General features: G+C 47.6%; 1 protein-coding gene across 2 annotated transcripts in view; it reads left to right on the forward strand.

Annotated features, from left to right (window-relative positions):
* The window catches only part of dapk1 (death-associated protein kinase 1), a 65,767-nt gene that overhangs the window by 15,313 nt on the left and 28,711 nt on the right, over positions 1-21,743 (forward strand). For both annotated transcript variants that reach the window (XM_042100923.1, XM_042100924.1), the window contains exons 3-12: positions 9,234-9,455; positions 11,723-11,861; positions 12,666-12,795; positions 13,934-13,982; positions 14,143-14,169; positions 16,817-16,969; positions 17,952-17,997; positions 18,109-18,198; positions 18,716-18,808; positions 21,539-21,658. In XM_042100923.1, the coding sequence (XP_041956857.1) occupies positions 9,234-9,455; positions 11,723-11,861; positions 12,666-12,795; positions 13,934-13,982; positions 14,143-14,169; positions 16,817-16,969; positions 17,952-17,997; positions 18,109-18,198; positions 18,716-18,808; positions 21,539-21,658 (1,069 nt within the window). The remainder of the gene's footprint in view (positions 1-9,233; positions 9,456-11,722; positions 11,862-12,665; positions 12,796-13,933; positions 13,983-14,142; positions 14,170-16,816; positions 16,970-17,951; positions 17,998-18,108; positions 18,199-18,715; positions 18,809-21,538; positions 21,659-21,743) is intronic.

Below are 21,743 nucleotides of genomic sequence, written 5' to 3' on the forward strand. Positions count from 1 at the left end.
TCTACTAATGAAAGATCTCATGAAAAAGTAAGCAGGGGGAATGCACACCCAAGTAGAGGTGCTGGCCAGGAGCTCATCAAAATATGGACAGAGTAGCTGCTCAATAACTCTCATCTCTTTTATTATATATTGAAGGCTGACATTTCGGGTTCACAGGGTTCCCTTCTCTAATGAACCTTGATAAAGGCAGTTTGCCGAAACGTCTGTCTTCAATAAATAATAAAAGTGTGGCTACTTTGTCCATATAATGAAAGATCTTCCCTCAACACCCAACACTCAAGACCTGTGTGTCTGTCACCTAAGGTGTGTTTCACTACCACTTAACATACTATTATTATGTACATGCACACTATAAACACACACACAGACACACACACACACTATGCCCTGTTCAGTCAGCTATTAAAGAAACTAGATGTACCGCAGAGCGGTACAAAATATGACCGCCGCCCAGTCCAGCACATTTTTTCCACAAAAATAAATCACGCTGAAAGGCCTATATGATTCTAACTGTCTCACTAAATTGCATTATCCACACTCAATTCTCACTGGTATCTGCTAGACAACAAGTACCAAAACATGATTAGTTCATAGATTTCACTTGTAAAATTCAGTTTATACAACCCCACCTCCATCTTGCCTGTTCATAATTCTGAGAAATTCTTGTGTGCATGTGTGTGTGTACATGTTTATGTTTATGTGTGTGTGTGTGCGTGCTTGTGTGTGTGCCTGCGTATGTGCCTGTGTTTGTGCATGTGCATGCATGCGTACATATGTCTACTATGTGAGTATGTGTCATACATATGATTACTGTGAATGTATGTGTGTGCGTGTGTATCTGTTTATGCACATGTGTGCACATGGAATGGGTTAAGATGACCCCTGGAGGCAAACATACGGAAAAAATTGGTCATCCTAGGCCCTACGGTTCTCAAGATATTCACAGAATACTGTGTCTGCCCTACCCTCCTTTCGGGGGGTCCAGTCCAGCGGGGGGGCTACAGATCAAAACGAAAAACGATGGTTCCATGCTATCCATGTGGGGTTACATGCCCACCAAGTTTCGTGTACCCCGGTCTTTCAGTGTCCCGGGAATCCTTGTTGGTGTACGGTCACTAAATGTACACATAAATTATTTTATTGTAAGGCCCCCCATGAACGAAAGTTCACAAAACTTGGCATGCATTCGGAGGGTGTCATAATGATCCTACACTTTCAATTTCGTGCAGTTTTGACCATGTCAGCCAGAGATATTGTGATGAAAACACCTAATTTTATGCTTTTTAATTTTTAACTAGGTGGCGCTATACATGAAATAAGTGGTAATGGGATGGGTTGACATGCCCCCTTAAGACCAACATACAAAAAAAAGGTGGACCTCCTAGGCCCTACGGTTCTCGAGATATTCACAGAAAACTGTCTCCGGCCACCCACAGGCCAGTTGGTGTATAGTAACATAAATTAATTTATTGTGTGGCCCCCCATGAGCGGAATTCCACGAAATTTGGTGTGCATTCAGAGGGTGTCATAATGATCCTACACTTCCAATTTCGTGCAGTTTTGACTATGTTAGGTCACAGATACCTGCGATTACAACACCTCATTTTTACTTTTTTGTGTTTAACTAGGTGACGCTATACATGAAATGAGTGGTTATGGAATGGGTTGACATGGCCCCTTGAGATCAACATACAAAAAAAATGGTCCTCCTAAACCCTACGGTTCTCGAGATATTCACAGAAAAAACTGTGTCTGCCCTACCCTCCTTTCGGGGGGTCCAGTCCAGCGGGGGGGCTACAGATCAAAACGAAAAACGATGGTTCCATGCTATCCATGTGGGGTTACATGCCCACCAAGTTTCGTGTACCCCGGTCTTACAGTGTCCCGGGAATCCTTGACGGAAATTTGGACATGCGAAAAAGAAAAAAAAAAGATCTGACTAAACCTATATGACCGACGCTTTGCTGCGCGGCGGTCATAATAATAAACATACACACAAATATGCATTTTAATCTGTCACACACCTCCTCCATCACATGCACACACATACGTTCACAGCCAGCCACCATTCACCACAGATTCACCCACAAGCATATTTATCCCAGCAGATCATTTGCTACCGTGAGTCATGAGTCATATATACTGTCATTGTATGATGCTAAGGGACTTATAGAATTGTATTTCAAGGGATTTGCAGAATTTGGTGTTTGATCTAAATACCTAGAGACTGGGTGCTTTTTAAACAGCCAGGAAAGATGAGAATGCCCTGTGGCATTAAGAAGATCAATATTTGAAAGCAGTGGGAAATGCCCCCCTACATAGACAGACACACACACACACGTCATGCTGAACGACTTGCTTGTCCACTTTTGATTAGACAATGACATCTGACCAAAGATCCTGCTGATGACTTGTGAAGGCAGCTCACTTCCCCTTTCCTCTGTACAGCTGACTGCGCTGTGGGACCAGGTCAGGTTGATGAGGGGAACTGGGAGCGTGAAGTGAGGCACTCTAGTCGGGTTTTAAAGAGCGCACTGTGGGCCCAGCAGTGGAGATAACTGTGTCTTTCTCAGAGGGTTTATTGCACATTCTAAGCACTCGTATCTCCCTGCTTCTAAATGTACATGGCCATCGGGAGTAGAGGCTGCTGGGTAATACTCTTCGTGATGGTTAGGTAGTACAAAGCACCTCTCTCACCCGAGATTAGAATTTGAATTTTTATTGGGAAGCAGTCTTTCTCTCTCTCTCTCTCTCTCTCTCTCTCTCTCTCCATTGACATGACGAGTTCCTGTGTTGTCAAAGCATGCACAGACATGAATCCAAATATAATACTATTAATACATCATATAATACTATTAATAAATCATAATATCAATACGCTGAGTGGACCCTGTCTCTGTGAATGTGGTAGCCTAAGGACAGGTCAGGGCCGGAATGGTTCCCGAGGGCCGCTCTTGTGCACCTCGGCCTCGGCCTCCTGACAGAAACACCTGTGTGCTTATCTGCTCACAGGGCCGTGGGGAATCTGACTGCCAGCGGAGATGGGGCTTTCAGCAGAGCCTGCCATTGCCTCAGCCTTAACAAAAGCTTTTGTTCAGACAGCTCGCAATTACCTGCAGATCCGCCCCCACAGTCTTAAAATGTGTAGAAGAGCTGCTTGAAACATCCCTTGTATTTTTCTTTCTCCCCAGGCTTTAGTCTTGCATTTTGTACTGTCTTGTCTTTGCTGTGCAGGGCTAACCATTTTTGGATTAGAAATGTGTCATTTGTCAACGTCTTTGACATAATTGAAGGCTTCGCAAAAATGAACCTTTTAAAGGGACACCAGGCAACGTTTTCGTGTTGATTAATCATCTTCGTAAGTCGGTATATGGTTAAATTACTTATTACGGGGCGAAAGAAGGCTCTCTCGCCCACCCCTACTGCCTGTAGAAAGAATATTCCACTTGCAAATTCGGTGTATCCTACCTGCCGACCGAAGCAGGATCAATTTACAGCACAGAGGCAGGCTAATGAAACGCTAGAGATTGTTGCAAACGTGTGTATAATGGCAGAGCCTGTGAAGAAGCAGCGAAAACCCTTGACGGAAGACGCAAAGAAAAGGAAAAGAGCTTCAGACCGAGCGAGGGGGAGTTTCGTAGAGAAAAATCATCAGGCTTGCCTGGTGTGCCTTTAAAGTAAAACGGCTAATACAGAACCACACCATGGGCAGTCTCCAGTAGGATGACCAGAGAGATGTTGGGCATGCCATGCACAGCTTGTGCCCACCATATAATAGTATCGGCTGGCAGCAGGCTGAATCGTGAGCCCAAGTCCCAATTCTCCATCCACGCTCATTGTTCCGGTGCTAACTCTGGTGTCATTACAGTGCGTTCTGGGAGGAGGTGTGTGAAAATTATAAAAATGATAAGCCTGACCAGCCCCCCCCCCCCCCTCCCACACACACACACACACACACACACACACACACACACACACACACACCTTATCCCAGAGTATGGGAGCATCCCCTGAAGTATGGTTCAGTGTTTGGGATGTAAACAGCTGCTGTGTGTGTGTGTCTGTGTGTGTTGATCACTGTAATAGAAGCTTGGCCGAGAATGGGTGCCATAAAGCCATAAATACCTTGGCCCCCGTGGCGTTAGACCAAAACACACACGCAGACACCAACACCACTAACACTCTCTCTCTCTCTCTCTCTCTCTCTCCCGTCTCTTTCTCTCTCTCTCTCCCGTCTCTTTCTCTCTCTGTCTCTCTCCACCCACTTGGTTTGTGTAATGCAAATGTCTTGTTTTAGTTCGTCCCTTCCCAAGGACCTCAAGTAGGCCTCTCATACAGTAGGTACAAGGAAAACAACAAGGAAGGGGGAAGTATGGCTGGCAGTTCACATAGGTCCACTTCCCAACACTCCCATGCATCCCATTACGCCCCTTTCAGACTTGTGGGCAGAAGACACACACACACACACACACACACACACACAAAGAATAGAGTGACTAAGGAGAATCTCATTCCTTGAACCAGCATGGCTGGAAAGGAAAACAAGCGCAGCCAAAAGAAACAGCAACCTAGCAACCCACACACCTCCACACACACACACACACACATGCAGACACGCGCGCGCGCGCACACACACACACAAAACCGATTGTGTTAACTGGTGGTGTGAGTAAAAATAAGGAGTTTTTTTGTTGTGGTTCCTGTCTCCAGATGCTTATTAAGTCATGCATAATTAGCTTGGCTGTGTGCATGGCTGCATCCTCCCAGTGTTTTGTTCAGGAGGCCAGAACGTGGAGATTCCCCTGGAAAGGGATCCCACCAGCTGTGGAGGGGTTTCCTTCCGTGTGTGTCTGAAATGTGCTTCTAAAACAAGCTACAAATTCACAGTGAAGGGATGACCTGAAAGGGATTTCTTCTTTTTTTCTGTTGCTACTTTTTAGCATCATTGGGGCTTGACAGGCTTGATCCTCGCCCCTTACCGAGATAACTCTGATCCATCTTCTTCTCCCTCGGGGAAGCAAACACAACCCTCAAACACAACCCCTTGTGCTCGGTCTGCTCTGTGTGCTCAGTCTCCCTATTAGACGAGAGCTTGAGTGTTGGAGTGATTCAGATGACCCAGATGAAACGCATAGCCGCTGGCATGTAAGTGGATATCTGGTCCGTATCCGGCCCAAATCCGGTCCGTGTCCGTGAGGTCTGGGTCCCCTCTACTCTGAATGAATGGTGGGAGTCGTGGCTGAACTCCGTCACGATAATGCGGAAGCCTTGATTATGCTGAGCCCCTAGCCCCACCCAACCCGACCCACGCAGGGATTACCCAGCCCTTGCGAGGGGCGTAGTGCCTTTTTTCTCCCCGCACACAATGTAAAGCCATGGAGATGGAGCCAAGGTCATGTGAGGCTGTGGAGGCCTTAACGCTTCACTGGTGGCATTTCCTGACGTTTTCCTAACCCCCCCCCCCCCCTTCTTCCCGGAAAAACGTGGGATTGTTGTAGCATTAGCAGTGGCTACACTGGCCAGAGCAGGAGATGAACTTTAAGTTCTTTTAACTTCAGTTTTGTACCGTATTGCTGATAATGCAGCACCTGCATATGCTGGTCAGCTATTGTTAGGAATGGAAAAAGATACGTATGAATGATAAGCAAATAGGGCAGCCTCTTTTGCAAACCACAGACGAGAAAGGAGCCAGAAGATGTAAAGTGAGGATTAGCAGCAGAGGGTCTGTGTGGGAAGGAAGTAGCACTTGATCGCAATCATACACATAATTGCAGCTAAAAACCTGCCATCTCATGGTTCCCATTTCTCTCAACTACTCTACCCAACTTGTTCTACCTCTCTTATTCTCATATCACTTTGTGTCCCTCTCTCTAGCCATCTCTCTTCTTTCAAATTTTCAAATTCAAATTCAAAGAAGCTTCATTAGCATGACTTTTTGGGTACAGTGTTGCCAAAGCCAGTGTTAGATAGCACAGTAGAAAGACAAAAGAAAGGAAATAGACATACAGCAATGCGGGTAAACACGTGAACACAAAATAAACAATAGCGTGTGTGTGTGTATATGTGTCTCTCTCTCTCTTAGGGCTGTCACTTTACGTTCGAAAATCGATTGCACAATCGATTGGACCAAACAACACAAGTTTCGAAAACTAAAATAGGGAATCGATTTTAACCAAATATAAAATAATTCCGAAGTGCAGAAAGCATTGCGAACGCTAAAAAGAAAATTACCACCAATTTTACGCACCGGGAACAGCTGTTTCAATCAGCTGCTATGCTGCTCGTGTTTTGCCAAAAAATGGAGGACAACGCGATCAACCTGTGCGACATGTAGAGAGACGAGTGATGGGCCCTAATAACTTGAGGAGTTCGATGTGGAAGTACTTCGGATTTTTGGTATATCAAACTATGGAGAAGAACAAAGCGGTAGGCTACGCAAACTGTGCAATCGAGTTATACGTAGGCGAAATTTGTTTGACATTTCTAATCGTAAACACAGACACAGCTAGGTTGAAGCCTGCAGTCATGTCACTGATGTAATGGCAGTCCACTCGGCTTACTGGTTTTCGAGAATGTTGCACTTCTGTTTGTCATTGTGCACGGAAACTTCACGCCAATAAATCAGAAATATTGCTGGCTTGCGTCTACAAGCGCCCTCTTTACGTTGGTCCTGCAGTTGTTTGTGGATTGGCCTATATTTGGCGTTGAAAATGGAAACGTCTTTAGACATAAAAAATCGATTTTACAATCGATTCAATGAACACTTATGTCTCAAAAATCGAACAGGATTTTTTCACAAAAGTGACAGCCCTACTCTCTCTTGCTCGTCCACACACACACTGCCTCGTAGAAGTCCAGTCACGGCCCTTTTTGCACCCCCCTCCAGCCAGGCCGTGAGTGATGTCACCAGCAGCGCATAATAGGGCTGTGAATCTCCACAGGGGTCAAGAGAGGGGAGGGAGGAGCTGCACTGCCTATATATATATACACACACACACACACACACACACACACACACACACACACACACACACACACACACACACACACATACATACATACTCACAAATACACACACACACACACACACACACACACACACACACACACACACACACACACACACATACATACATACTCACAAATACACACACACACACAGACACATACACAGACATACACACACACACTCCCTCTCACCCAACACTACCATGGAAACGGGCACAGCTAAGCACCCATGCCCACCACTGATTTAGCGCTGTCACAGATCAAACTGCTCCAATATGCCTGAGTGCCAGAGGCCCTGTTTTGAGTCCCCCCTGCGTGCTCTGGCATCAATTTACCAGCCTGGTCCTGTACTGCTACCACACAGCCCATTGAAACGGCCCAGTGTTGCACAAGTGATTTTGTGTGGTTTGTTAACAGCTCTCCACTTTTGAAGGCACCATGCATGTATTGCTCTTGCTGCTTGTGTCCGTTTGGCCTGGAGTTGAAGTGCTCCGCTGCACAGTGCTGCTGAACACGTGTGATGGTGAGCAACCAACCATGCTGATGCGTGTCCAGTTATATTGCTTTTGTAGGCCACCACCACCACATAGACTGGCCATCTCTCTCTTTCTCTCTCCCTCACTTTCACTTTCCCTCTGTTTGTTTATCAGTCTCTTTCTCACCACCCCCCCTGGTGTCCCATTGGCATGCAGGCCCCTGTGTCTGTGCAGAGGCTCACATATATGACTGCAGATGGCCTGTGTGGATGTCTCGGGGCCTGATTGGTGCCTGACTGACAAAAGGTGAGCGGGAGGGAGGCTGAATGAAGGCCCTGTAACTCCGATTAGCATGAGAAAAACACTCCTCCAAGGGACCGAAATGGCACTTTGTTGTCTTATCAGAAAGTCATGATGAGAATCATCCTCTGCAAAGTGGTCTGCCGTGCTGATGTGTCACGTTGTCCCCTACATTTATGATCTTGTAGGTGGATAAATCTGCTTTGGTTGTCACTTGACTTTTTTTTCTTGTCAGCATGTACACAGTGATTTCTATACTTAGCAACTCGCTGCTATAAGCAACAATATGCTTTGTTTGTGATGGAGCAATAAATCTGCCCTGGGTCATGGACACTGTTATGAGGAAGTGAGGCTTTATATAAAAAAAAAAACAGAAGTAGGAGAAGGAATGAGAAGCACTGAGTCTACAGCGGTGGCGACAGTGTGGGTGTGTGTTGCTCAAACCCTCGAAGCCAAGGAGCCAAGCATGTCGGCAGAGCCCTGCCAGAGTGCCCTTGTTGACTGATCGCTCAACTCCAGCACTGCCAGATTGGCATACCGGTGCTGCCAGGGTTGTCCATCCACTGATGACCATCAACGCATGATGAACCAGCCCCAGCTGGGAGGAGAGCCTCGGGAGCTCCCAGAAAGCCGAGGACACTTGCACACCTGAGTGCTGGCCCACTGGCCTGTTCCCTGGCAACACATTTACAGTTCACCCTGCAGTCACAACACCCCTTTCACATCACATAAGGCTAAAATCACCCCAAAAGGTCAAGCACTAGCAGGACCCCACGTCTAACTCGGCACGGCCCTCAGAGAATGAGCGCAGCAACAAGCCATGCGGTGACTGAGCGCTGCGGAGGGACTTGTCACACATGACCTGGTCCGACGCTAGAGCAGCCTGGGTCACTGCAGGTCCTTGGCACCGTTAGTTAGATGAGGTTGGGGCACAGTGCTGTACCGACTGCCCCGTGTCACACTGCCCGGCGCGTGCTGCTGGGCCACTGCTGGTTAGCCAGAGCCTGACTTCCGCTCCTGCTTTTGCACTTTTAATGGCCGCTGTCAGTGACTCCTGCCAGACATAGTTAGCGTCACGTCGGTTTTGAACATGTAACTAGCTAATGAGTGTCTTGACTGACAGCAGGTGTTCTTATACTGCGACTGAGCGGTGCTTGATTTCTCTGAGTGTGTTATGCAAGGTGAAGGCTCTCCTTCAAGTTTTTTTTTCCTGTGTGTAGGTGTATGATTATGTGTGTGCACTTTTGTGTGTGGTGGTTATATCAACACAGGATGGTTATGGTCTCCAGACATCTTGCTTTTCGTTTAAATAGTGTGCACGGGTGTGTGTGTGGGTGTGTGCGGGTGTGTGCGTGTGCGGGTGTGTGCGTGTGCGTGCGTGTGTGTGTGCGTGTGTGTGTGTGTGTGACCGGACTAACAGTTATTTATCTCCCCTGTCTTCTCCTGCAGCGGTCAGTTTGCGGTGGTGAGGAAATGCCGAAAGAAAAGCACAGGTGTGGAGTACGCCGCCAAGTTCATCAAGAAGCGGCGCAGCAAGTCCAGCCGCCGCGGGGTCTCCAAGGACGACATCGAGCGCGAGGTCAGCATCCTCAAAGAGATCCAGCACCCCAACGTCATCACGCTGCACGACGTCTTCGAGAACAAGAGCGATGTCATCCTCATCCTCGAGCTGTGAGTGTCTCTCCTTTCCAATCAGGGTCATCCCAAGGTCAATGCATATCACAATCTCTGAGATATACAAACTAAGGTATTCAGTTACAGGAACTAATGGTGGAGATGTGGGAACTATTGTAGTGAATGATAGGAATAAAGGCTACTGGCATTAGCAATGGAGACCTACACAACAAGCAGAGCTACATTGTAAGTTCATGTGTGCGTGTTTTCAGGTTATTTGCTCAATCCTGCTAATAGGAGACTCCACTTTTGAGACAATTGCTATGCTGATCTCTGACCGAGTCCTTATCTCTGCCATCATCTCACGGAGGTGACTCATCTCGAAGTGTGGCTCCTGAAGCCACACAAGGCACCGTGCAACTGTGGCCCGATCTGTCTGGCTAGGTCTCTATATGCACGCTCAGGGAGATGTTTATCAACTCATCAACACCACAAGCCCCGAGACGAGCCACTCCGTTCCTCGTTTACCCTGCATATCGTGCAGCACTGAGTGTCGGCAGTATCCTGAAACACATATTGATATGCTGAGCTGTTTGTTGAGTTCATGCGAAGGCAAGTAAATGTCAGGGGCGGGGTGGGGAAATGTGGAGAGCAAGTAAGTCGCAGAAGTGGTCAATATTTGTCTGAAAACCCTGATGACGCAAGTGGGTTTGAGAGGAGAGGAAGTTAACACCGCGTCTGACTGTGGAAAGCACCACAAAACCAAGTGCCATGATCCTGTTTTCCGCCTTTGTTTATTGAATTGGAGAGGATTACACAAATGAGTGAATAAATCCATAATCACAGTATGCTAAATAATTAGTATCTTGCTTGTTGTGCAAACACAATTCAGATTTGTTGTACATGAGAATAGGGTGTTGAATGGCCTACTATTGTACAGTATGCTACAGTTTATGACTTAAAAGTTGTTTTACATTTTAAGTTTCGCTTCCTGTGTTCAACGGACTGTATTTAATTCAGTATGAACAGTATGTATTTTAATCAGTATGAGCAGGATTCATTTGAGCTGAAATCAGGTAGTGGTACTTTTGGTGGTTTCTATGGTGGATTATATTTCCATTTTTGTATCATAATGCCATTTGCCCTGGGGACTCCCAAAACATGTCTCCTGGAAGAGCAGGTTGCCCCCCCCCCTCCCCCTCACAGGTCTGTTGTCTGGCAGACATGGTTACTGTTAAACAAGGCTGCCCCACAGCAGGTTTTTATGTTTTTATGTCCTTTGTTCACATTTTGTAACATATTATCCATTAGCGCCCTCTCTCTCTCTCTCTGTCTCTCTCTCTCTCTCTCCCTCTCTCTCCCTCTCCTTTGCTCAGGTTAAGTGCTTTGCCCTGAAGGCGCCACAACAGCACTGCAGCCTGGAATTTCAACAAGTTTAGGTTACATTAGGTTACAAATTCTCCACTTCACTGCTCGGCCTCCCTGTTCTCAGTTATTCTATACGGCACCCCCCCCCCTCTCTGTTCTCACAAAACATCATCAGTTGTGTGTGTGTGTGTGTGTGTGTGTGTGTGTGTGTGTGTGTGTGTGTGTGGGAGAGTGAGAGAGAGAGAGTGTGCGTGTTGTTCTTGTGTAGTGTGTAAGCGATATGTCTGTGCCTGCTGATTGTTTTTGCAGCTGGGCTGGACGTGTCTCTGTGTGGCCGTGGTGGCTGCGCCCAGTCGAGCGGCTCTATTATCGGAGCTTTATCACGGTGTTAGCACACAGCTGCCCTCCTGTTTCCTCTTCCTGCTAAATAAACAGGCCTGCGATCCGGCTTATGAAGGCCACACATACACTCATACATACACACACACACACACACACACACGCACACACACACGCACACACACACACACACACACACACACACACTCATACATATACTCATACATATTTACACACATACATACACACAGATACACACACACACACACACACACACACACACACACACACACACACACACAGACACACTCACGTAACTACCCACATACGAAACCACTGATTACTGACCGTCCCTCAACCCCGGACTTCAGAGACCATCAGAGGGGCTGGCTGGCTGCGTCTCTGCTTGAAAGACCCCCCAAGGCTCTGGCAGTCTAGCAGTCTTAACAGCAGTCTTTTCAGTTTGCGTGCAACTCAAAGTTACTTTTCCTGAGCAAACACAGTAACTATAGGGCTATAATTAGAGCATTTACTCAACCGGATGACTGGTGAACTTTGACCTCTGTGGTGTATTTGTGTGTGTGTGTGTGTGTGTGTGTGTGTGATCTGCCCTGCAGCGTTGCCGGCGGAGAGCTCTTTGACTTTCTGGCCGAGAAGGAGTCGCTCACGGAGGAGGAGGCCACCGAGTTCCTCAAGCAGATCCTGGACGGCGTCCTCTACCTGCACTCCAAACGCATCGCCCACTTCGACCTGAAGGTCAGCACCACAACCTCCTCGTCCACCAACCCCCGTTCACCCGTCATGTCTGCATAACCGCCCCAGTGCTTGTTATTAGCCGCTCTAAAATCAACCAACCAGCCACAACAAATCAATGCCAGTGCTTGTCACGGTATCCCTCTATATCTGTAATTTGTCCTTGACATTGTTTACTGTTGTGTAGTTATGAGGCAGACTGAAACAAGTCACTGTGTGTAGCATGCTTGCTCATCTGCACTCAGTGGTCTGGTACATAGCACTTCCCTGTTAGCCAAGACGAGCAGAAGTAGGTCACGGAACAGGTAAATCAGGTAACACGGCAAATTCTTGTGAGGGAGAACAGGAACTGTAAACGGCTTTAAAGATGAACTGACACACAAACACGATTCTCTGATCTGTTGTTGTGGTCTTCCGGACATGAAATATGACCGGTGTCAGTTTTCTGCCTGAAGCTTTCCACGGAAGTCAATGATGTGTTCTCTCAAATATTTGCAAGCAGACCAGTTCATTAAAAGTGAATTGGGCCATTCATGTAGTGTTTTCATGGAAGAGGTGTGTTTGGAGCCCTGGCTGCAGTAGCCCACTGCTTTCTAGAGAGGGCTTCCCCAGGTTTGCATGTGATTTCCATGTGTGGTGGCGTATTTCCTGATCCTGTGTGAAGACTGACCTGTGCCTCCCATATCACTCTCTCCATGTCTCTGTGCTCTTTCTTTTCTCCTTTCTTTTGTCGTCTTATTCCCCCTTCTCTCCCCATCCCCCCCCCAATTTCTTTCATTTCTCTCTCTCTCTCTATCTCCTTCCTAGCCGGAGAACATCATGCTGCTGAACCGCTCGGCTCCTCACCCGCGCATTAAGCTCATTGACTTTGGCCTGGCCCACAAGATTGATTTTGGCAACGATTTCAAAAACATTTTTGGAACTCCGGAGTTTGTAGGTCAGTGGCTTCCACTGGTCATCTGGTCATAAGGAAAGCTTAGAGCAAAGATCCTTAATATAATTATATTATATATAATTATCAACCGTCTCTGCTTAGAGGAATCCATTAGAGCATTTAAAGCAAAGATTCTAGAACAGAGCTCTGTTCTAGAATCTTTGATTTAATGCATCCTCCTGCACTAGCATTGGTTTTTAGGGGTGAGGAAATCGGAGTATCTGATGTGCAGTGGGCTATGATCTATTTATGAACATTTAGGTTGTGTATCGGGTTTGGCACCGATTGACACGTCCACAGAATCTGCCCAAATTGAGTGAAGTGGCTGATTTAGCAGGCCCTTGGCCCAGTCCCATCTCTCTCTATCTCTATCTCTATCTCTCTCTCTCTCGCTCTCTCTCTCTCTCTCGCTCTCTCTCTCCCTCAGTCAGGCCTCTCTGTACCGGGGCCAGTGGTGCCAGCAGGGAGCACTGAGACGGAGGAGATAATAGACCTCCAGAGTGCGTCACCCCGCAGATGAACTGCAGAGAGCAATGGCCAGCTAGCCAGGCAGTTAGGCAGGCCCCGTTGTCCTGCCCACTGTGCACACACACACACACACACACACACACACACACACACACACACACACACACACACACACACATCCCTCTCACCCGTGCGCACCCACTCCATAACCCCCCTCCACACACACACACACACACAGTCACAGGAGGCTCTGGGTGGCAGGAGATGGCATGGTGAAAGAGAGGGAGGGGGTGAGCAGCAGGAGGCCACCAGATGCGCTGAAGGCAAACACACACTCAAATGCAGCAGACGGGCTAACTGTCCCCATAACCAGCCTGTCTGAGGCCAGGCTGCTCTTAGGCACACTCTCCCGCTCATACAGATTCAGATGCAGCAGAGTTTGAGCTGATCATATGAAAGGCAGTTACTGTCTGCTCAGTCCTTTATTTTCTATATTTATGACCACTCTCTGTCAGGCTTTAAATAGACAATGTAATGAAGCCTGCAATGTGCATATGCTTAACAAATGTGGCCTTGTCTAAACTGTTTTGTGTGTGTGTGTGTGTGTGTGTGTGTGTGTGTGTGTGTGTGTGTGCGCGCACATATGTGTGTGTGTGTGTGTGTGATCGCACAGCTCCTGAAGTGGTGAACTACGAGCCCCTAGGCCTGGAGGCAGACATGTGGTGAGCACTAATGTTCCCCTGCACACACTCCCAGACAATTATTCATGCGCTATCATTTCTCCATTTAACTCCCTCTTTATTTCCCCCTCCTTTTCTCCCCCCCCCCCTTTCCCCTTTTCTGTCTCTCTTTCCCCCTCTTTCCTCATTTATTCCATTGCAGGAGTGTCGGCGTGATAACTTACATTCTGTAAGTATTCATTTATTCAAGACCATAACAGTAATGGTGATTTAGCACCGTGCGTTGTGTGAAATATGTGCACGGCGTGTGCAACTCCCTATTGACTCCACTAGCGAGGCCATGTGCGTAATTGCGGTGCCGTTATACAAAGCAGGGAAATAAAACCTGATGGAACAGTGGCATGTGATTACGATCAGCAATGGTGCCGCATGCTGTAAATCATTTAGGGGTGAGGGAGGGACTCTTTAGTTTGGTGGAGACACTGCTGGTGAACAGCATGGGCACATGTTGTTGTTGTTGTTGTTGTTGTCACTAAATGGGAAATGTGCTCGTTGTCGGGTGGTTGGGAGGGGGGAAAATTGTGTGAGTTATGGGAGTACCCATGGAATGGAGGGAGACTAAAGTGAGCCATTGATTGTCATGCTGATGCCGTATTGGTGGCGTGTCTAATAGCCGGGGTCACAGAGGCTCTGTCCCCCGGGTCAACCTAAAGCCGTGGCTCTCTCAGTGTGTGTGGCGAGAGCACTTTGGAGGAGGGTTGAGGGTTGATGCATGTTGGGCATTGGGTACAAGGTGAGCTGCAGTGTGTGTTTGTGTGCCGATGTTCAAGCTGAAGAAGAACTGTGTGTGTCCATATGTGAACTTGTAATGTAACTGAAAAATAGTGTGTATGTGATTGTGCTGAAGAGAGCCTCTATCTGTGTGTGTGTGTGTGCATGCATGTGTGTGTGTGCATGTGTGTGACAGAGGTAAAGCAGGGCTGTGTGTGTGTCTGTGGGCTCCAGGTTTGTAGTGGAGCAGATAAGAGGTCGTAAGAAAGGAGGAGTGGGCTGTGTGAAGAAAACCAGAGCACCTCTCTCAGGCGTCTGCTGCCGATAAGCATCCGCTTGCCTGGTCTCACATGCACATAAACAAGCGCGCGCGCACACACACACACACACACACACACACACACACACACACACACACACACACACACACACACACACACACACACACACACACACACACACACACACACACACACACACACACACACAGTGTCACACACACACACACACAGTGTCACACACACACCCCTTGGCCCTGTCCTGACCCTGTAATGCCTAAGAGCGTCCTCTTCTTTCCGCCTACTTCCTCCCTCTCCTCTCTCATCTCTCCATCTCTCCACATCCTCCAACACCGCCTTCTCATCCTTCTCTTCCTCCACCCCCACACTCTCTCTCTCTCTCTCTTCTCTGCTCCTCCTCACAGAACTGCCTCTCTCCACATCAGATGTTTTCTTTCCTGCTGCTGTCCAATTTTACTCCTCTCCTCTCCCTTATCCTTCTCACTCAGGCTTCCTGTCTGTCTATCTTATTCCATTCTCTCTCGTGTCCTTTTTAGGCCCCTCCTTTTGAAAGCTACTCTCTTGCTTCCTTCTCTCTGCCCCCCCACTCTCTATCTTACAATCTCACTTTTCCTCCCACACATGTTACCCACTCACTCTCCACATGTCTATCATGTAGTCTCTCTCTCTCTCCTCCCCTTTCTCCTCCTCCACCTCCTCCTCTCCCTGGTCCTGAGTTGTGCTTATTCCTCAGCTTGGCATCTCCATGTCTCTGTAGCTCCAGACCTCTTTTCCTCCTCTCTTCTCCCCTCCCCCTCTCCTCTCCTCCATTCTCAGCCCCTGGGTCTGGGCCTGACATCAGGCTATTATCACCATCATCCACAGTCTTTTTCTCAGGTGTTTTGCCCCTCCTCATCTCCATTGCTGCCCCCCCCCCCCCACACACACACACGCGCGCGCGCACACCGCCCCCACCCCCATCCCCATCCTCCTTTCTCACCGAGTTCCTCCAATCACGTCTGTCAGCCCACGGTCGACAGTTAATTGGCTGTATGATCTTTGGCTGCGTGACCCCCTCCCAACCCCCCCCTGCAGTAGCTGCCACGCCACCATAATTTAAGAAATGCAGACAAAAAAAAAACAAAAAACGAAAAATGGGTTGGGTTGGCTTCCACCCGTGCCACCTACAGACGACTGGCGGGGAGGCTTCCTTAATTAGCCATTTGGGCGATAAGAGGGAGGCTAAGGGAGCGCATGAGGTCATCTCTCTGCTCTCTGCCACAGTCAGCACTCATTACCTTAAAGAGGACTTAGAACCTCTGCCTGTGTAAGCATGTCGCAAGAGGCTTTATTTTAGTTTAGTTGTGAATAAATGAATAAACCCCATAAATGGTGTCGGGCAGTGAATGTGTGTGAAAACACTTATCAGGGCAAATCCCCTTAACACACACACCACACCGCTTAAAATTCCTGCCGTACAGTAAACAAAAAAAACACAGACGGGCAGATTGTGCATGAGCCAGTTGAGATTTACTCACTTGCATTTGACTTGTAATTCCCTGCTTGATATTTTGCCACTTTGACCTAACCCAGACACAAGCTATTTAGTCACAGTTAAGCAAAAGGCTTCGCTAGGGGACCCTTGTGGAGTTGGAGTTCTATGATTAAATTGTAGGTAATTGTATGTTGATTGTCGATTGATGGTAGGGGGTGGACCTCCCCATGACCCATGTCCTTACTTAAGCTCAATGGTCTGTCTGACCAGATACAAAGAAGGGAAATGATCACAACACTTCCTTGACCCCCCTCCTTCCCCACCCCCAACAGTCTGAGCGGTGCATCCCCGTTCCTCGGAGACAACAAACAGGAGACCCTGGCCAACGTGTCGGCGGTGGATTATGAGTTCGACGAGGAGTACTTCAGCAACACCAGTGGCCTGGCCAAAGACTTCATCAAGAGGCTGCTGATCAAAGATCCCAAGTAAGACACTGCCCCCCCCCCCCCCCCCCACCACCACCACTACCACCACATTCACCCCCTTGCTAAATGCATTAGCTTTGAGACCAGAGATTAACTCTGAGTTGACCACATAAAAGCAATACAGCATTTTTTGTCACCAGTTGGCATTTGCAAAGAGGCAGCAGTCACGCCACAGGATGCCATTAAAACCCAAAGTGTCGAGGCAGCACTACGTGACATTTTAATTACCGACATCACTAAGGTCGTATCACGGAATGGAAATGCAAAACGACAACAAAACAAGGCACGGCACACAGCGAAGCAGGAAAACAGGAACATGAAGTGCATCCGTGAAAGCCTTTGACCACGGCACTTCCTGTTTGGCTTGTGCACTTGCTTCGGCTCATCCTCCGCAGACCAGATTGTGGTAGGCCATCTCTCGGCCGCCGCCCGTCACTCGCTCAGCTAGCCGCTCGACGCCGCCGAAGGCCGGCGTCTCTCCCACCCTCTCGCTCTCATTCAGCTTCACAGGGCTGTTGAAAAGGGAAGCACAGCTCGTCTAATGTGGAAGTTAGCTGGCAGCGCTCCTTACAGCACAATGGCAGAGCCAGCCCACACAAGCATGCTCTTTAAAAATGCACCACACCACACCTGGGAATTACGATGTGTCTACTGATAACATACTGTATGCGCTACTGAATGGAGCGCAGACATGAAATCTGTCAAACAGCTTTAGCTTTCATGTATATTTCACGTGTCATATTTCACTGCCCTTGTAAGGTGTTTGTCACATGAAACGACAAATCAGATAGGCCTACACCATGTTTTATGCTTTTTTTTGTCGTGCGGTTTTTCTCTTACAAATTTTCCTTCACTTTATTTTGTAAGGTGGTTTAGATGATTCATTTTATTAAAAAAAAATATATATATATAAATGTTTATAAAAAACATGTTTGCTGTGTTAAGTATTTTTTTGTCTGATTCTGTTTGTCCTCCCCTGCAGAAAAAGAATGACTATTCAGGACAGCCTTCAGCATCCCTGGATCAAGGTTTGGGTCATCTGTTTTTTAATGTGTATGAAATGAATTTCAAAGCTGAAAAGATTGGCTCGGGGCGAATCTCACTGTTGTTCTGTCCCTCTCTCTCTCTCTCGGTCCCAGCCAAAGGACACACAACAGGCACTTAGTAGAAAGGAGTCTGCGGTGAACATGGAGAAGTTCAAGAAGTTTGCCGCGAGGAGAAAATGGAAGGTTTGTTTACAACTCGATGCCACTCGCAGCAGTTGTTTGTACTTTCAAGGTTCTTTTGAATCTCAGAATCGCGAACGTATATACTTGAGAAAAAGAGATACACTGATAAAATGTCAGCTGAAAATATGGACGTTAGAAAGGATGTGGTTGTTTGTTGTCCCAACCAAGATGTGTCAAGCGTTGGTAGAACGTTGCAGTAAAATAGCACCATAGTATGTAAGCCACAGTGGAGCAATACCCATAACATTGCACAACCACAGAGGTTGAGGCGAAAACTTGTTAGTGTTATTCAGAAGCATCGAAATGCTGAGGACTTAAATCCAGTCTGTTCATGTGTACTGCTACTCCCAACAGGCATGCTGTCTCAATTGTTCCGAATTGTTGCCTTGTGTCATGGTGTATGCAACACTCTCTTTCCCTCAATTGCTAAACTCTCTCTCTCTCTCTCTCTCTCTCTCTCTCTCTCTCTCTCTCTCTCTCTCTCTCTCTCTCTCTCTCTCTCTCTCTCTCTCCATAGCAATCTGTGCGGCTCATCTCGCTGTGCAACCGTCTGTCGCGTTCCTTCCTGTCCAGAAGTAACATGAGCGTGGCGCGCAGCGACGACACACTGGTAAGACGTGGCCTTTGACGAGGCGAAAGGGCAAATGAGCCCTAACCACACACACCACGCGTGCCATCTCACCTAATTACCTGTCCACAGAGCCAGGGAAAGAGACCACATCCATGACACACACTCTCTGCTGAGTCAAAGGGAGAGTTCATTACACTAAAGCACTCCAAAAACACACACACACACACACTAATATATATATATATGACAATGGAGGTTTGTTCTGGCTGAAGAGGTGTGGACATAATCCCTGAATACTCAATTCAGTTTTAATGTTTAAAGGTGCCATGTGTAATGTCCGCCAAAAAATCAATTCATACTCCACATTCCATAAAAGATGGGGGCAGTATACCTCCAGAAAGTGAGTTGGTCTACCCTAGAGTAACAACCTACGTGTATTGCAATTTGACAGTGTATTGCAATTTGGCTGGTGGTTATGTTGCCCGCATACCGCCTCCCATGGCCGAAACTGGTATTGACACCTGTCGGGCTGTGGCTAGTAATTTAGCATGCTAATTCAGGTTGATATCTCTGCAGCACTATACCTTGTCATTTTTTTAATGACATCATCGCCCTAATTTCTTCTCATTCTTTTGATGAGTGTAGCTCATTTTTTGGATATTTTTACCTCAATTCTTACACATGGCACCTTTTAACGCTCGATTTTGTTTTTGTTTACTTCTCTCTCTACACCCCCCAAGGCTTTTAATCATTCATTGATTCATTACAGACCCAGGGGTCACAGTGGGTAATCAAATACAGAATTTGTTTGGACCTCCAGACTCCAGGAAGTGAAGGTGGAAAGAAACATAGCACACAGGTGTCCAGGCTCCCTCGAAGGCCCTGTGCATTTGTGATTTAATGATTGGCCAAATGGGAACAGTCAGGGCCTCTGTTTTGCAGCTGCAATGTGAATAAATGTTCTTTTGACCTCACATTGCATGTAGAAAGGGGTTAAGCTCCCCGCCATCCTTTCTTGGGAATGGCTAAATATCAAGTCAGTTTTGATAAAAGTTTAATTCATGCAATTTTAGTGGTTTTTAGATAGATATATAATAACCACCTCAATCTCAAACTGATGTAGGCTTCAGCCAACAGAATAAACGGATGAACGGATGGTATCAGTTTAGCCCTGAGGTTAGCTCATCTCCTGAGTGGCTGCGAGATGAAGATCTCAGACCGATTTCTCCTGCCGCCTCAGCTTGGTTGAAGAGGAGAGATAACATGCACATGCCTTTGTTTGCGTGTCCCGGCCACCTCCCTTTTCTAACCGTCATGACACCCACTGAGCCTCTCTCTCTCTCTCTCTGGGTGTGCAGTCGGGGGAAGAAGAGAACCTGTGGTTTTGCTGTTTTGTATACAGGAAAAGGGTGTGATCGACACCCGTTGCCGAGACGACGTGCTCTTAACCACAGATTTCCCCTCCTGTTTTTGGCAGATGTGAGGGGTTTTTTTTTTTTTGTTGTTGTTGTTAAAGCCGCCACCCCTGTCTCCCCAAATGGCTTTTAAAGGGTCTTCCTTTATGGTGGGTGCATGTGTGTGGCTGGAGACAAACCCAAAAGAGGAGGCCAGGGTGCAGTAAAGCGCATCCTCTCTTTGTGGGACAGAGGAGCAAGATTGTGTTGGAAATGTGGCCATTAACAGAGGGAGATTGGCCTTTTTGTCGTGCAGCCACTAGTATGACCCACTTGTCTTTTGATCCTTGTAATCTGACCCAGTGGTAGTTCCATCAAAATGAACGTGTGTGTGTGTGTGTGTGTGTGTGTGTGTGTAAATAAGTAAGGGGAGTATCTGTTAATGTGCGTCGATCTGTAAGTGTGTGTGAGTGCCTCTGTGAAATTGTGTGTATTTGCTGTTTCTGATCGTCTTCCACTCTCTATCTGTGTGTGTGTGTGTGTGTGCACAGCCATAGGAGCTGTCTTGGCTGGCAACAGCAGTCACAGCGCTGCTGGAACACCGGGTTTGTCAGAGCAGCGTGGGTTGATCACTCCTCTCCCTCCTATCCCTTCTCTCCTCTGTTCTTCTCTCCCCTCCTCTCCACTCCTTCTCTCTCTCTCTCTGTCTCTCTCTCTCTGTCCTTCTCTCTCTCTCTCTCTCTCTCTCTCTCTCTCTCTCTCTCTCTCTCTCTCTCTCTCTCTCTCTCTCTCCTCTCCCCTCTTCTCCATCCTCCTCTCTCCATCCCCTGCCCGTGGTCATTCCAGCGAAGCGGTGCAGCTGAGCGTGTAGAGCCTCGGCTCTGAGCTGTCACAGCCACTCACCCTGCAACCGACGAGAGACCGAGAGCGGCAGAAAGCGAGGGGGGGGGGGTGCACGAACAAACGCATGAAAATCACCACTTTCTTTTGCAGAATTCTGCATTATTCAATAGCATTAGCCGGGTGGGCTGTTTGTTTGCCGCTGCCCGCCACCGTATTGTGTCACACCAACAGGATTTGGCCACGCCGCGTCTGTTTAAAGAGATTACAGTTTCCCCTATCGGTGTCTGTCGAGTGACGTGACGGGGCTAATCCGCGTCCGCACTTTGGCTGGAACACAGGGGCTTTCAGTTGTGGTTGCTCAAAAAGCGCCGGTTCATGTAGTCAAACTTGCCCACAGTGGATTAATCACTGTAACTTCACCTCACTGTGGTCTCCTGTTTGCCCATCAAACCTGTATTACCCATAGCCTACAACCAATAGATTAAAAAAAGCTATCAAAGAACTTTTTTGTTCTTTTTTCTTTTCTGTGTAGGATGAGGAAGACTCCTTTGTGATGAAGGCCATCATCCATGCCATCAATGATGACAACGTGCCTGGCCTGCAGCACCTGCTGGGGTCCCTGACCAGCTATGACATCAACCAGCCCAACAAGGTTAGACCCGGCAGGGACGAGGATGAGCAAGAGAAAATGGGTTGCGTTTTTGCAGACACTCTCTAGCACGCAATCACACACACAC

This window comes from Alosa sapidissima, chromosome 8 (genome assembly GCF_018492685.1).
Source record: "Alosa sapidissima isolate fAloSap1 chromosome 8, fAloSap1.pri, whole genome shotgun sequence".
Taxonomy (NCBI): domain Eukaryota; kingdom Metazoa; phylum Chordata; class Actinopteri; order Clupeiformes; family Clupeidae; genus Alosa; species Alosa sapidissima.